Below are 14923 nucleotides of genomic sequence, written 5' to 3' on the forward strand. Positions count from 1 at the left end.
AGTGCCTACGCCTACTGGGGATGATGGCCGCTGTGATGGAAGTCGCTCCCCTGGGGCTATTGTTGATGCAGCCTTTCCAGCACTGAGGCTAGCCACTCACCTGGACGCGTCTCGCAGCTTAAAATGGTCGCTTCAGGTGTGACCTACTGGCCCAGTGGTGGGAATTGATGTTGCCACTCATCCCCTTAAAAGGGTGTGCACCAAGGGTGTGCACCGGCTCAGATCAGTCTCTACTAGGGCTGTTACAGTGATCGTATTACCGGTTTCAGGACAGCAGTAAAATTCCACTTGACTCTGTAATCTCATTTTATGCACTCTGGACATGCGTTTGTAGTACCCAACTCGGTACTCGGCCCTCTATTGTTCCTCTAACCCCTCTGACACCAATGCAAATGCAATCAAAAATAACATCAAACCCTTATCACCAAGACAGGTTCATGCTTTTAAAATTCACCTCACTGTGATTTATCAATTTTAAGAAACAAGTTCAACAACAGGTTGAAACTGAGTGGAAAACATATCTCACCACCATGCGTTTCTTCTCTCTTCTTCATTCCTTTCTCGAGAGCACAGAGAGAAGGGCTATCAACAGTTTAATTAAATATGTTTTGTTGTGAAAACATATTACTATCGATGTTCCCGAACAGATTTCACTTGGTTTCCCAAATTAAACATGGACAAGCTCAACATGTACCGTGAGACTGTATAGCCTGCATGAAGCCCAGGGGGGTCCGGCAATGCCTGACATAGTAACAAACGTGGGGGCACTGTCATCACAGTAATGTTTTTGTGGAAGGGTGCACTGTTTGCTCAGACCCGTGCTAAGGCCCCTCGCTCTAGGGTGGAACTGCTTCCTCATTGGAGGTGCATGCAAACCCCACTTCCTCCAATCCCTCCAACTCCAGGATTTGGAAATAGGAATGGGGCTGCCATAATGCCAGAGGAACACTAGTAAACTTCATCTGCCGGAAGTTATGCATACTAGCCAATGTTAGCCATGAGGCTTTTAGTCTAAGCTAGGCTAGCTAGCTAGCACGTTCCGTTTAGAATAACCAGGTAACTTAACGCTACATATACTAAACAAGAGAGCTACCCAAGCAATTCCACCGTGGGGAGGCATGAATAGCTGGCAGTAGCTAAACTGGCTGGTACGCTAGGCAGCGATTGTTTAGCTAGTCTGGTCTCTAAAGTCTACGTAGGACCGAATCACCGAGGTGGGACTGGATCCTTCATCGACAAGTCTGGGAAGAGAGGCAAGCGGTGATTGACCAAGGCAGACTAAGGTGGCGGGGGGTACCCATGGCCGCCTTCTCTGATCGAGTAGCCTCCCGTAACCCCGGCAGAGCGCACAGAAGCCGGGATAAGGGCGGGCAGCTACCGCATACACCACGCCCAGGTAGACAACATTTGTTTCGACCAAACAAGGACCCAATCCATCTCCACATCCCACAACTCAGTTGAGGTACGGAACCCGGGAGAAGAAGTCACTATCAGACACACCAAGCCCCCTCAAGAATGTTACACGATTGCCAAGAGAACCTGCGCCGTGGACTAGGGGAACAGTGCCAGTCGCAGACGGTTTCACTGTTACTGACACCGTCCCCTAATCCCGCACACAAATTGATTCAAGCGAGGGCAGCCAGAGCATGCCCCGAGCTGAGACATACAAGACAACAAACATGAGTATCTTTTTATCCATTTGGGCATGGTCGCGAACTCAAGCCCGGCTTGTTAGCCTTTGTCGTTTCAGTCATTGCTAAAGCCAGGTCAAGCAATCCGAAGAATAACTCATTGGTTTGTGGTTAGGAAACTAGGAGAACAAATACAAACTCAAGCACACAACGTCCAGGGGGTGAGCGCGCTCTGCCACAAATGGACAGTTTAGTTGGCAAAGTCAGATCAGTCTGTTCTCCGCCCCCCCAAAAATTGTAGCTTGAATCGTTCCTGCTAAGTCTAAGGTAAAGAGAGGAAGAATTGAATTAATGAATCTGAGCTTCACGGTTATCACCTGTGGAAGGCGGAGATTCCAGTGAGGCATGATTTTCTTTGATATTGTCGAGCATGATTTTAGTTATTCAGTCAGTCGCAAGAGAGCGACTCCCCGTGGTTGTGTTGTACCGAGAGTACCGACTGAAAGGGAACCATGCAAGCAGTCTTTTGAATGATTAACTTCTTATTTTAAATCAACTCTAGAGCAACTGTATTGCTCTCTGCACAGTATTGTTTGTTCAGGGTGTGCATATACGCATGATTCAATTAATCAAAATCCAGATGAGCAAGAAATTGGAACAAAGGCCTGCTCACCCTGTAGTTAATCTGCACAGGTGTTGGTGAGCAATGGTTCAGTACAGTATACACTGAGTGTACAAAACATTAAGAACATCTTCCTAATATTGACTTGTATCCTCCTTTTGTCCTCAGACCAGTCTCAATTCGTCGAGGCATGGACTTTACAAGGTGTCCAAAGCAATCCACAGGGATGCTGACCTATGTTGACTCCAGTGCTTCCCACAGTTGTGTCAAGTTGGCTGGATGTCCTTTGGGTGGTGGACCATTCTTGATACACACGGGAAACTGTTGAGCGTGAAAAACCAAGCAGTGGTGCATTTTTTGACACAAACCGGTGTGCCTGGAACCTACTACGATACCCCATTCATACACTTACATTTTTTGTCTTGCCCATTCACCCTCTGAACGATAAACATACACAATCCATGTTTCAATTGTCTCGAGGCTTAAAAAATCTTCTTTAACAAGCGCCGTCAATAAGGGATTATAGCTTTCACCTGGATTCACCTGGTCAGTCTATGTCATGGAAAGAGCAGGTGTCGTTAATGTTTTGTATATTCAGTGTAGTCTACTTACTAATGTTTTGTAGTGTGCAATGAAACCTCTAGTGGTAAAATGGTGAATATCCTGTATGTTGAGAATGTTTCAGATGTGGGAAAATCTTCAGGATGTGAATGCAAAACCTATTTGTCAGTTAGTTAGTCATTTACATTTCACCCATATTGTTAACATGTGTTTATTCACGCAAACACTCACGCAAACACACACGCAAACACGCACACACACACACACACACACACACACACACACACACACACACACACACACACACACACACACAGACACACACACACACACACACACACACACACACACACACACGGGGCGGCAGGGTAGCCTAGTGGTAGCGTTGGACTAGTAACCGGAAGGTTGCAAGTTCAAATCCCCGAGCTGACAAGGTACACATCTGTCGTTCTGCCCCTGAACAGGCAGATAACCCACTGTTCCTAGGCCATCATTGAAAATAAGAATTTGTTCTTAACTGACTTGCCTAGTTAAATAAATAAAAAAATACACATACAAATACATACATACATGAAAGCAAGTAAGGTATTGTTTTAAATGCTTATATGAAGAGTGCAAAGCATTCTTGAAACATTCTTGAAACACATCTGGCTTATCATACATTATCACCATCATTGTTGTGGCTAGACTCAATCAAGGGCATGCTATCAAGAAACCCTTGATATAGCTGAAGGCTGGAGACTAAAATGTAAGGGATATGCTGTCAAGGACATGTGTGAGTGTGCATGCGTACATTAGTGGAGACTCCTCAGAGGAGGAAGCGGAGGACCATCCTCCTCAGTGAATTTCATAAGAAAATAGTGGAACATTAAAGTTATCCTTCTTACAACTATAATAAATATATTAAAATGTCACCAAATAATTTATTGAAACACACTGTTTTACAATGAAGGTCTACAGCAGCCTCAACATCACTAGCTTCTGTCCCCTTCTGGGTACATTGACTTTAATACAAAACCTAATTATGACAACTTCAGGAAGACGTCCCCAACCTATCAGAGCTCTTGCAGCATGAACTGACATGTTGTCCACTCAATCAAAGTATCAGAGAATGAATCTAGTACTGACGCATAAGCCACACCTAGCAGGCACTGCAGTGCATAGAATGTGATGAGTATTTGACTCAAAGAGAGAGAAAGACAATAGTTCAACCATTTTGAACAAATATATTTTTTCCAAAATTAAGGAGAAGCAAGAGAGATAGAGAGAGAAAGCTAGATATATTTGGTTGTATTTTTTTTAACACCCGGCTCAAACAGAGGGATGCTATGTTAGCTAGCTGGCTATGGCTATCCAACACTGGAACTCTTCCAAGTCAAGGTAAGCTTTTGGTTTTATTAATGTATTGCCTCTGGTGCCTGCCGGTGTAACTGCTAAACTGCTTTCTGACTACACTGTACTGTGTAATTGTTGCGAGTTTACTAATGCATTAGTGCTTAGTAGTCTTGTTTACTTTGACATAACAATGATGTAGGCTGTGTGTAGCCATTAGCAGTCATGATATGAAGGTTTGGCTTGGAAAGTGTTTTTTCGCCTGGTCACATACAGCTGATGTGTTATGCACTGAAGTCCACAAGCGAACGGAAAAGGTGAGAGGAGGAGAGCGCGTAGATAGATAACGAGCCAAGTCATCATGCTGTTTTTATGTGGCTGCTGTTTGCATGTGATCAGGGCTGTATTCATTTTGCCGATTCTGTTGAAAAACGTTTCTTAAAACGGAAGCAAACGGAACAAACCGGGATAAACATACCTGAATTTGTTCAATAGAAACTCTCATTTACAACTGTTGGACTAATGATTACACCCTAGATCATGCAGGCAAGAGTGTGCAAGGCGGTATTGAATTTGTCACGGTCTTGTCACTTTGATTATTCAAAATTCTCTCGATCTGTGCACCTACGTTGTAAAATAGCCTAGGTTGAAGCAACCTCATGATGGGTACAGGGAAAAATATAGTATCATGGAGTAACCTGAACCTATCGATGTAACATTGAACTGGGTGAATGGAATATGAATGACAGTCATCCAATATGCTGTAACAGAAATAAGGCCATGCTAATAAAATAAAAATCATCCTCCCTCATGTTAAACGGCATCGACCGCCACTGACGTGCATGTGTGTGCGCAAGCATGTGTGCGTGTGTGTACGTGTATTCATGACTCCTTTCCCATTTCGACATGCCTTTTACATTATGTACCAGTCCCATTCTACAGCGTTGAATAACGAAAGATCAAATTAATCCAAATCATTCAAACTCTTTCTTTCTCCTTTCCTCCCCAGTGGAGAGAGTGGAGCGGGTAAGACAGAGAGCACCAAGCTGATCCTGAGGTTCCTGTCGGCTATGAGTGAGCACTCCCTGGAGCTCTCCTCAACAGACAGGACGTCACACGTGGAGGAGGACCTCCTGGAGAGCAGGTATGTGTTTACATAGCTAAGGACTTGTGAAGAGCAGAATCAACAACCTATGAGTAACCTCTAAACTACTTGCTTTTGAGAAGGAAAAGGCCAAATCATTTTTATTCAGTGAGTCAATCATCGCTATCTTAATGCAACCCCGAAAAGTCCCAATGGGCCAGTCTGGTCCCAAGTAAGGTAGATCTTTTTTGGCCCAGGGTGGGCTTTTTGGGGAACAGGTCTCAGAGGTGGAGAGGTGTGTCAGACGTCAGAGGTCAGAGGTGTGTCTTTAGACCAAACAGGGGGGTAAAGTTGTATGCTGTAAGCAAGCCATAAGTAAAAGGTGTTAGTACTCATTTTAGGTGTTGGTACTTATTTGCATTTGACAGTATTTGTATTTTATTATGGATCCCCATTAGTTCCTGCCAAGGCAGCAGCTACTCTTCCTGGTGTTTATTAGTGATCCCCATTAGTTCCTGCCAAGGCAGCAGCTACTCTTCCTGGTGTCCAAACACATTAAGACACTTATATTACATATTACAAAATATAATCCGGTGCTTCGTATAACACTGTCACACCACCACAACACAAAATGTATGTTACCACTAAACAACAATATTACAATGTGCGTGTGTGTATAGAGTGTGTGTGCTAGCGCTCTTGTGTGTCTGTACCTGTGTGTACCTGTGTGTGTGTCTCTTCACAGTCCCCGCTGTTCCATAAGGTGTATTTGTATCTGTTTTTAAAATCTGATTCCACTGCTTGCATCAGTTACCTGATGTGGAATAGAGTTCCATGTAGTCATATAGTACTGTGTGCCTCCCATAGTCTGTTCTGGACTTGGGGATTGTGAAGAAACCTCTGGTGGCATGTCTTGTGGGGTTTGCATGGGTGTCTGAGCTGTGTGCTAGTAGTTTAAACAGACCGCTCAGTGCAGTCAGCTTGTCAACACCTCTTACAAAAACAAGTAGTGATGAATGTAATCTCTCCTCCACTTTGAGCCATGAGACATTGACATGCATATCATTGATGTTAGCTCTCTGTGTACATTTAAGTCCCGCTTTTGGAACCTGACCACATGACTGAACAGTATGTGTGTGACAAAACTAGGGCCTGTAGGACCTGCCTTGTTGATAGTGCTGTTAAGAAGGTAGAGTAGCGCTTTATTATGGACAGACTTCTCACCATCTTAGCTACTGTTATATCAACATGTTTTAATCATGACAGTGTACGATCCAGGGTTACTCCAAGCAGTTTAGTCACCTCAACTTGCTCAATTTCTACATTATTCATTACCAGATATAGTTGAGGTTTAGGGTTTAGTGAATGATTTGTCCCAAATATAATTATTTTAGTTTTAGAAATATTTAGGGCTAACTTATTCCTTGCCACCCATTCTGAAACTAACTGCAACTCTTTGTTAAGTGTTGCAGTGATTTCACTCGATGTAGTAGCTGACGAGTATAGCGTTGAGTCATCCTCATACATAGACCCTAGCACCCTCTGTGTTCTGTTAGACAGGTAACTCTTTATCCACATTATACCAGCAGCAGACTATGATCGATAATGTCAAAAGCCACACTGAAGTCTAACAAAACAGCCCCCACAATCTATCATCAATTTCTCTCAACCAATCATCAGTCATTTGTGTAAGGGCTGTGCTCGTTAAATCTCATTCCCTATAAGCGTGCTGATTTTTTTGTTGTCTATTTGTTTACTGTAAAATAGCATTGTATCTGGTCAAACACCATTTTTTCCAGAAGTTTACTTACAGACTGATTGGTTGGCTATTTGATCCAGTAAAGGAGGCTTTACTATTCTTGGGGAGCGGAAGGACTTACAGAGTGGCAAGTAGCCTAGTGGTTAAGAGGTTGTAACTGAAAGATTGCTTGTTTGAATCTTCGAGCTGGCAAGGTGAAAAATCTGTTCATGTGCCCTTGAGCAAAGCACTTACCCCTATCCAGTCGCTCTGGATAAGAGTGTCTGCTAAATGACTAAAATGTAAATGTAAAATGCTTCCCTCCAGGCCTGAGGGCACACACTTTCTAGTAGGCTTAAATTGAAGATATGGCAAGTAGGAGTGGCAATATCGTCCGCTATTTTCCTCAGTAATTTTCCACCCAAGTTGTAGCCCCGGTAGTTCCACCCCGGTAGCTTGTCATTGTTGATTAGACAACAATGATTTGTTCACTTCTTCCACACTCACTTTACACAATTCAAAATTACAATAATTTGATCAGTTATACTTGGATGTGTAATGTCAGGGTTTGTTGCTGGCATGTCATGCCTAAGTTTGCTAATCTTGCTAATAAAAAATCATGAAAGTAATTGGCAATATCAGTGGGTTTTGTGATGAATGAGCCAACTGGTTCAATGAATAATGAAGCTGAGATTGCCTTTTTGCCCAAAATGTAATTTAAGATGCTCCAAAGCCTTTAACTGTCATTCTTTATATAATTTATCTTTGATTCGTAGTATAGTTTCTTCTTCTTTTTATTCAGTTTAGTCACATGATTTCTCAATTTGCAGTACGTTTGCCAATCAGTTGGCAGCCAGACTTATTTCTCATTCCTTTTGCCTCATCCCTTTCAACCATATCATTTTTCAATTCCTCCTCAATCTACGGAGATTGAACCATTTTTACGTTTTAATGGGTGCATCAGTAACTGGAATATGAATTTCATAAATGTGTCAAGTGCACCGTCTGGTTGCTCCTCATTACACACCAGACCAACAAGCAGTATTTACATCATCAACGTATGAATCACTACAAAACTTATTGTATGACCTCTTATACACTATATTAGGCCCAGCCTTTGGAACTTTGGTTTTCCTAGACATAGCTACTATATTGTGATCACTACATCCAATGGATCTGGATACTGCTTTAAAGCAAATTTCTGCAGTACAATATTCTATTGGCTCTATATTAATTATTGGACAGCACCTGCCTACTTTATGTACAGATTGTAAAACATTTTCAGTCATTTAACTTTTTGGAAAGAAAGTATTTTTCCAACCTTATCTAGTTGCAGGTGCATGGAGGATGTAAAAAAAAAACATTATTTGAAAAAGACACTCCAGCTCGCTGCCAATATTCTTATTTCAACAATTTAGTGGACTTTCTCTATCTCTCTCTGTCTCTCTCTCTCTACTCTTTTAGCCCAATCATGGAAGCCTTCGGCAACGCCAAGACCGTCTACAACAACAACTCTAGCCGGTTTGGGAAGTTTGTTCAACTGCACTTCTGTCAGAAGGGCAACATCCAAGGCGGTAAAATCGTGGACTGTATCCTTTACTACGCTATTAACATCCATAGTGTGGACAGAATTATGTTTTCTACATGTCCTGTTCAAGTTCCTATAGGAAATGCTGCAAACTGCTGCCAAGCACTTTTCAGTGAAGGGTTTAGGTGATGATTTATTAGCGTGCTTTATTAGTGTGCAGTGTGCTGTTCTAGTTTCAAACATATGACAATCTCTGTTCTGGTGAGTTAGAGAATGGGACAATTTTCCATCCTATCTTTTCACCTACTTTGAGGTGTGACTCTCCCTCTCTCTCTCCACTCTCTCATCTGTCTGTATAGTTCTCTCTCCTTCATCTTCCCTTCTTCTTTCTGAAAATCTATGCCAGATAATTGTCATACATGAATCTCAATGTGGAGCATCCGACTTTCTAAAGGTAATATATGCCTTAACTACCACCTTTCTGTGCAAAGACCTCCTAGAGAAGGTAAATATTATCTTTCTCTCTCTGTCTCTTTCTCTCAATCGCTCTTTCCCCATTATCCCCTCTCTCTGCCTCTGGCAGTCGGTCGGTCTCTCTCCCTTTCTCTCTGTCTCTCTCTCTCCCTCCAATGTCATTGTGTTGCTATGTGTCCTGTTGGAGGTGTGCGTTGATGGTTGTGTCCTCTGCCCTATCAGAATCGAGTTGTTAGGCAGAATCCAGGGGAAAGGAACTATCACATCTTCTATGCACTTCTGGCTGGAACCAATGCAGAACAGAGGGGTGAGTGACAATATGATACATGGGTCAAACCAAAACATAACAGAAGGGTGTAGCTATCTCGTAGTTTATTTTCTACATGAGGCAAAAAGGCCCCCAAAGTAAGATCCAAGCCCACTTTAGCATCAAAACTGAACATTGAAACCAATAATAGCCAAACTTTATAATATCTGGTGGCCTGCCTCGCCTAAATCGAATAAAATGTTATTTGTCACGTGCTTTGTAAACAACAGGTGTAGACTAACAGTTAAATACTTACTTATGGGTATTTTTCCAACAATGCAGAGTTAAAGATTATTCAATTCCATTAAAAAAATTGAAATAGTGATACGAGGAATAAATACACAGTGAATAAAATACCAAGTAAAAATAACATGGTTATATAAGGGGCGAGTGTGAAATTGTGTGTGAGTGTGTATGTGACATCATTATGCATATGCGTGTGTGCATGCGTTTGTGTGTGTAGAGCCCAGTGTGTGTGCATAGTCAGTGCAAGGTAGCAAGAGGGTGCAAAAAAGGGTCAATGCAGGTTAGTCCGGGTAGCCATTTGATTAGCTTAGCAGTCTTGCATAGCAGTCTTATGGCTTGGAAGTAGAAGCTGTTCAGGGTCCTGTTGGTTCCAGACTTGGTGCACTGGTTGCTGTGCGGTAGCAGAGAGAACAGTCTATGGCTTAGAAGTAGAAGCTGTTCAGGGTCCTGTTGGTTCCATACTTGGTGCACTGGTTGCTGTGCGGTAGCAGAGAGAACAGTCTATGGCTTGGAAGTAGAAGCTGTTCCGGGTCCTGTTGGTTCCAGACTTGGTGCACTGGTTGCTGTGCGGGAGCAGAGAGAACAGTCTATGGCTTGGAAGTAGAAGCTGTTCAGGGTCCTGTTGGTTCCAGACTTGGTGCACTGGTTGCTGTGCGGTAGCAGAGAGAACAGTCTATGGCTTGGAAATAGAAGCTGTTCCGGGTCCTGTTGGTTCCATACTTGGTGAACTGGTTGTCGTGTGGTAGCAGAGAGAACCGTCTATGGCTTGGGGGTCCTGGATGGCAAGGAGCTCGACCCCAGTGATGTACTGGGCCGTACTCACCACCCTCTGTAGCTCCTTGCGGTCGGGTGCCTTGCAGTTGTCGTACCAAACGGTGATGCAGCCAGTCAAGATGCTCTCAATGGTGCAGCTGTATAACTTTTGAGGATCTCAGGGCCCATGCAAAATCTTTTCAGCGTCCTGAGGGGCAAGAGGCGCTGTAGTGCCCTCCTCACAACTGCGTGGGTGTGTTTGGACCATGTTAATTCCTTAGTGATGTGGACACCGAGGAACTTGAAGCTATTGATCCTGCTCTACTACAGCCCCATCGATGTGGATGGGGGTGTGCTCGCCCCTCCGTTTCCTGGAGTCCACGATCAGCTCTTAACTGATGTTGAGGGAAAGGTTGTTGTCCTGGCACCACACACCAGGTCTCTGACCTCCTCCCTATAGGATCCCTTATCGTTGTCAATGATCAGTTCCTACCATCATCGTGTTGTCAGCAAACTTGACGATGGTGCTGGAGCCGTGCGCGGCCATGCAGTCGTGGGTGAACAGGGAGTCCAAGAGGGGACTAAGCACACACCTCTGATGGGGCCCCATGTTGATGGTCAGCTTGACGAATATGTTGTTGCCTAGCCTCACTACCTGGAGGCGGCCCGTCAGGAAGACCAGGATCCAGTTGCAGAGGGAAGTGTTTGGTCCCAGGGTCCTGAGTTTGGTGATGAGCTTGGAGGGGACTATAGTGTTAAATTCTCACATAGGTGTTCCTCTTGTCCAGGTGGGAGAGGGCATTGTGGAGTGCAATAGAGTTTGCATCATCTGTGGATCTGTTGGGGCAGAATGCGAATTGGAGTGTGTCCAGGGTGTCTGGGATGATGGTGTTGATGTGATTCATGACCAGCCTTTCAAAGCATTTCATGCTATATATGTCGATATGTGTTTCTCCTACAGTGGTTCTTCCTTTAAAAGTTTTGAGCTTATGCTGCGACCATTTGTGGTAGATGGTGGCATTCTGTCATTGCACAACACTATCACAAGGGGGAGGTAGAACACTAACCTATCGGTAGTCTAAACTGCAGCAATTAATGGAGGCGTTTTCAGTCTGAGAGTCTCTCCTCTGCCACTAGAGTCCTGCATCAGGCAACAACAAAATAAACTGTTGATTGTCCTGGAGTTAAGAGACAACTTGGGTAAATACAAATGGGGGAATTTCAATTGACATGTGGACTGACGATTTTCGGATAATAGGCACGGTGGGCTTTTGGTTTCTCTCCCTCTTAAAAAAACAGAAATAAATAATGCTAAATAACAAGCTGGCTTTATTTACAAATTAGTAAGAATGTCTCACCCCATGTTCAAGAATGACCTTTTTCCCTTTATTCAGATTACAATCGCTCACTTTCGGTTATTTGAAACGAAGCCATAGAAAGTTGGTTGCAATTTCAGTAGGAAAAAAAGTAAGGAACTTGTCTGTCGGCCCTGCATTAAAGACCAAAATTGGTTAAAGAAAATTATGATTAAATAAAAATATATACCAGTTTCATTTAAGGACCGAAAAATTGACAGCTGTGCCATATAGACTGCAAAATAATTGGGAAGCAATTTTTGATAACCAATTCCATGGCACGTGGTTTATGAATTAACACACAATTTTCCATTCCTCCTGAAAGCCATAATATTAAAAACAGCCAAATGCATTCTCTCCGTCACCCACACGCACTTTAAACATTTGGATAATAAAGCATTTAAAGGCTGACATTGGTGGATTTTAATACTTCTGACAACCAAAATTCTAACTCCCAGAAGGCATGGATTATTAGAACCTACTGCAAGCCTAAAAGCTATGGGTACAAACAAAGTTTCCATGATGGGTTATTAGCAGGACAATAGACTCTTCAACCAACTATCAGCAGGACAATAGGCTCTTCCCATGCAAATGAACTGAATCTCCAAAAAACATTTCCACTGCATTTCAACCCTGCCCCAAAAGGACCTGCTGACATCATGTCAGTGATTCTCTCGTTAACACAGGTGTGAGTGTTGACGAGGACAAGGCTGAAGATCCCTCTGTCATGCTGATTGAGTTTGAATAACAGACTGGAAGCTTTAAAAGGAGGGTGGTGCTTGGAATCATTGTTCTTCCTCTGTCTACCATGGTTACCTGCAAGGAAACACGTGCCGTCACCATTGCTTTGCACAAAAAGGGCTTCACAGTCAAGGATATTGCTGCCAGTAAGATTGCACCTAAATCAACCATTTATTGGATCATCAAGAACTTCAAGGAGAGCGTTTCAATTGTTGTGAAGAGGACTTCAGGGCGCCAAGAAAGTCCAGCAAGCGCCAGGACCGTCTCCTAAAGTTGATTCAGCTGCGGGATCGGGGCACCACAAGTACAGAGCTTGCTCAGGAATGGCAGCAGGCAGGTGTGAGTGCATCTGCACGCACAGTGAGGGGAAGACTTTTGGAGGATGGCCTGGTGTCAAGAAGGGCAGCAAAGAAGCCACTTATCTCCAGGAAAAACATCAGGGACAGACTGATTTTCTGCAAAAGGTACAGGGATTAGACTGCTGAGGACTGGGGTAAAGTCATTTTCTCTGATAAATCCCCTTTTCGATTGTTTGGGGCATCCGGAAAAAAGCTTGTCCGGTGAAGACAAGGTGAACGCTACCATCAGTCCTGTGTCATACCAACAGTAAAGCATCCTGAGACCATTCATGTGTGGGGTTGCTTCTTAGCCAAGGGAGTGGGCTCACTCACAATTTTGCCTAAGAACACAGCCTTGAATAAAGAATGGTACCAACACATCCTCCGAGAGCAACTTTTCCCAACCATCCAGGAACAGTTTGGTGACGAACAATGCCTTTTCCAGCATAATGGAGCACCTTGCCATAAGGCAAAAGTGATAACTAAGTGGCTCGGGGAACAAAACATCGATAATTTGGGTCCATGGCCAGGAAACTCCCCAGACCTTAATCCCATTGAGAACTTGTGGTCAATCCTCAAGAGGCGGGTGGACAAACAAAAGCTAACACATTCTGACAAACTCCAAGCATTGATTATGCAAGAATGGGCTGCCATCAGTCAGGATGTGGCCCAGAAGTTAATTGACAGCATGCCAGGGCGGATTGCAGAGGTCTTGAAAAAGAAGGGTCAACACTGCAAATATTGACTCTTTGCATCAACTTCATGTAATTGTCAATAAAAGCCTTTGACACTTTTAAAATGCTTGTAATTATACTTCAGTATGCCATAGTAACATCTGCCCAAAGTATCTAAAGACACTGAGGCAGCAGACTTTGTGAAAATTAATATTTGTGTCATTCTCAAAACTTTTGGCCACGACTGTCCAGCGCCAACTTTTGAAAGCCAGTCACCGCTTCCCCCCACACCCCATGTTAACAAAACGTATTCTCCTATTTTCTCCTCGTTAAATAAACGGTACTGTAGTTGCCCAGATACTTCCCACCTTTCCCTCAGCTATACATCCATGGCTCTTCCTATAACATCTGCCTCCATCTAATCCTTGTTTCGTGTTACTGAATTAGGCGCTGTCTGTCAGATGTATAATTTTGTATTTTGGGGTGGAATAGAAACACCATTATATTAATCAAATTAATTAAGCTACATTTCTTAAAATAAATCCTGTATTCTATGTTCTTACAAAAAAAGTTTTTAAATTCTCTAGTACAGACAATATAAAAACAGTCAAATGCTTCTCAAAGATGCCCTCTGGTGGTCAAACGCTCACCAACTAGCATTAATGACAACAATGGTATGACACAGTAAATAACGTGCCATAGAATTCTGCGGCAGCAATGCTGTAGTACCACACAACTTTTAAAGGAAGAACCACTGTATATAATGTTAGGAGAAACACTGGATTATACAACAATTACACTTTTAACTCATTATTGAGTCTTTCTTTTTTCCATGACAGAGGCCTTCAGTTTTTCACCACCAGAGAATTACTACTACCTAAAGCAATCTGGCTGTGTGGCAGACAAGACAATCAACGACAAAGGCACTTTTCAGGACGTACTGGTATGGCCCTCCCATCTCTATCAATGGTTTATTGTTGATGATACAGTTCAGGGCATTCAAAAGTTACTTGCTGCAGCAAGCGGTACATTTTTAACCGAACATTCGTGAGGTGATGCCAAGCGCCAAGTTCATTAGCAATCATCTAACAAATAACCCATACATTTAAATACATTTCTGAAATATGCCCATGGCAATGTTACATCCCCTTTGAAGCAAATGTCGTTTTTTTGCTAATATACAGTACTTTTTTTGTTCACTTTTTATTGCCCAGAACGGTTGTAAAAAATTGACATTAGTGGAACTACAATTTGAAAATGTCAATGACAGGGTCTTGCCACAGGGTCTTACAGCTGCACCTCATACCATAGAGACACTAAAGCACCAGATTCCACTTATAGTGGTCTGGATTCAACTTTACTTGGTTTGTTCAGGGATATGGTAATGAATTGAATTAAATTGTGTCTGGACAGATTGAATATATGGGAAAACTAGGATATATTGTGTGATTTGATTTTTTATTAGATTTTTTTCTTGGGGGCACAACTGCCTTTTTTTGGCAGCATCAACATTCTGTTCATTTGTGTTGTTTTCCATCC

At 42.9% G+C, this 14923-nt stretch overlaps 2 protein-coding genes across 2 annotated transcripts in view; both read left to right on the top strand.

Moving 5' to 3' along the window:
• LOC139386658 (myosin X) overlaps positions 1–14923 on the top strand; it is a 261409-nt gene that overhangs the window by 162857 nt on the left and 83629 nt on the right. Inside the window, exons 5-8 of the mRNA XM_071132429.1 lie at positions 5156–5290; positions 8433–8571; positions 9193–9277; positions 14224–14327. Of these exons, the coding sequence (XP_070988530.1) occupies positions 5156–5290; positions 8433–8571; positions 9193–9277; positions 14224–14327 (463 nt within the window). The remainder of the gene's footprint in view (positions 1–5155; positions 5291–8432; positions 8572–9192; positions 9278–14223; positions 14328–14923) is intronic.
• Positions 1–14923, top strand: part of LOC139386660 (RAN binding protein 9) — a 371620-nt gene that overhangs the window by 41518 nt on the left and 315179 nt on the right. The window lies entirely within an intron of this gene.

This window comes from Oncorhynchus clarkii, chromosome 28 (assembly GCF_045791955.1).
Source record: "Oncorhynchus clarkii lewisi isolate Uvic-CL-2024 chromosome 28, UVic_Ocla_1.0, whole genome shotgun sequence".
Classification (NCBI taxonomy): domain Eukaryota; kingdom Metazoa; phylum Chordata; class Actinopteri; order Salmoniformes; family Salmonidae; genus Oncorhynchus; species Oncorhynchus clarkii.